The sequence below is a fragment of the Egretta garzetta genome, unplaced genomic scaffold, assembly GCF_000687185.1.
Source record: "Egretta garzetta isolate BGI_Z169 unplaced genomic scaffold, ASM68718v1 scaffold143, whole genome shotgun sequence".
In the NCBI taxonomy this organism is placed as follows: Eukaryota; Metazoa; Chordata; class Aves; order Pelecaniformes; family Ardeidae; genus Egretta; species Egretta garzetta.
In genome coordinates, this window is record NW_009259310.1 from 2,127,539 (window position 1) to 2,129,423 (window position 1,885).

Here is a 1,885-nt window from a genome sequence, read left to right on the forward strand (position 1 = left end):
GTGCCACCGGCTCCACCCAGCCGCTCTCCGCCTCTGCCCCCCGGGCCGGGGGCTCCTTCGAAATCCACCCAGCCCCCAAGCCCGACTTGGCTGCCATCCCAGCCCATGACCTGCAGGCCCAGGCCCTGGCCAAGCTGCGCCTGAATTCGCGCAATTCCTTCCTCTTCGTGCCCCGCCGGGAGGGTGGCCCGGCTCTGCCACCGGCCCAGAGCGCCAGGCCGGGGCCGCTGCCACCGCCCTCAGAGGAGAAGGCACTGAAGGAGCCCCCAAGGGCTTCCGCCCCGGAGCAGGAAGAGCCTGTCGCTTCCCCACCGGCGCCTCTGGATCCGTTGGTACCCGTGACTTACATCGATGACATTGTGGAGCCAGACAGTGGGGAGCTTTCTCCCAGGGCCTGCTCGGCTGCAAGGACTGGGAACTTGGTGGATCAGCCCGGAGGAGCTGGCCCTGACCTGGAGATGGAGTTTTCCTCCGTGCCCCTCTACAGACCGCACTCTGCCCTGCACCAGAGGGGAGGTAGCACCTTCACTGTCGTGCCCAAAAGGAAGCCCGTTGCCTCAGGGCTGCAGACTCTCACTGATGCCAGCGGAAGGCCACAGCCGGAAGAAGAGGAGGAGGAGGAGGAGAGCAAAGGAAAAGGCAAAGCCGTGGAGAACACTGATGGGCCCCAAGTGGGGATGTCCCATAAAAAGCGCTACCCCACGGTGGATGAGATTGAAGTGATCGGGGGGTACCTGTCCCTGGAGAGGTCCTGCATGAGCAAGGCGGGCTCCCGCCGCAAGAAGGTAATTGCCTGGGGCACCTCTGCGCTGAACAGCTGGGCTGAAAGTAGCTCAGTGCTGCTTTTGGCTTGTCTTTCCATGAGGAGCTGGGTGGGAAGGTGGGCAGTGTTTTTCTGGTTCTTTTGAGAGCCAGAGGCTCGCCCTGAGGGAGAGGGCATTGGGTGCTGTTCCACCAAGCAGATGAGGGTGGGATACGACCTGTGATAACTGCAGGGCCTCTCCCACAGTCGCTTCGTGGAGGTATGGTAACAGAAAGTAAAATATTTCGGGTATTTGGAAAAATCGAGGTGAGTTGCGTGGTCTGAATGGCTGCAGTCTTGTCCCCTCCTAGCTCTGCTCGCTGTGTCTGATGGGTGTTGGATGTGTTGAGCTCCCCGTGGTCGCTGCCCAGTTCGTGACGTAGCACGGTGGGCAGTGTGGCAGTGGCGTCTTCCCCCCCATTAGTGATCTATCGATAGAGGCTCAAGAATTAGGTCTCTATTAGGCGGAACAAGATCAGCAACAACTTAACTCCCCTTGATAGGATTATACCACCTGGCTGCTCATTCTAGATGTGCAGCTACATCTCTGAAGATTCCCAAGATGTCGATTGCTCCAAGTCTTTGGAGCAAATGCTGGGTTTTCTCACTGCTTGGGATCTAACTTATATCCTTGAGAGCCTTAAACCGAGAATTAATCTTTGTATGGCTTGGTGGAATGCATCTGGATGTGATAAATACAGTCATGCTGAAAGAGTGGGCTATTTTGCTGTGCTGGAGGAGCAGGCGTGAATTGTTCGGCTCTGAAAGCAGCACACCAAGGTGACAAATCCCGATTTCTAGGTCTGCAAGGTGATGTTTTTCCATAGCGGGAAGAGTTGTTTGACGTTCCGTTACCTAAATTCAGCTAAATATTTGATGGACTGAATCCACATGGGTGCCTGAGGCACTGAGCATTATAATTTGAGGAAATCCTTTGAATAGGGCGCACCTTATTTAGAAGGGAGGCGGGGAGTGCTGTTTCTCATGGCTTAATGTTAAATTCCTTCATAAGAGCACGCAGTCTCTGTTAATTTGATTGTGACTAATGCTGATAGCAGATCTGGAGCATGAGCGCCGTAAGAT

General features: G+C 55.5%; 1 protein-coding gene across 1 annotated transcript in view; it reads left to right on the forward strand.

The window, feature by feature from the left end:
• Window positions 1-2: 2 nt before the first annotated feature.
• TPRN (taperin) overlaps window positions 3-1,885 on the forward strand; it is a gene marked incomplete at its 5' end in the record, with an annotated part of 18,842 nt that continues 16,959 nt past the window's right edge. Inside the window, one exon of the mRNA XM_035891878.1 lies at window positions 3-785. Coding sequence (XP_035747771.1) covers window positions 3-785 — 783 coding nt within the window. The remainder of the gene's footprint in view (window positions 786-1,885) is intronic.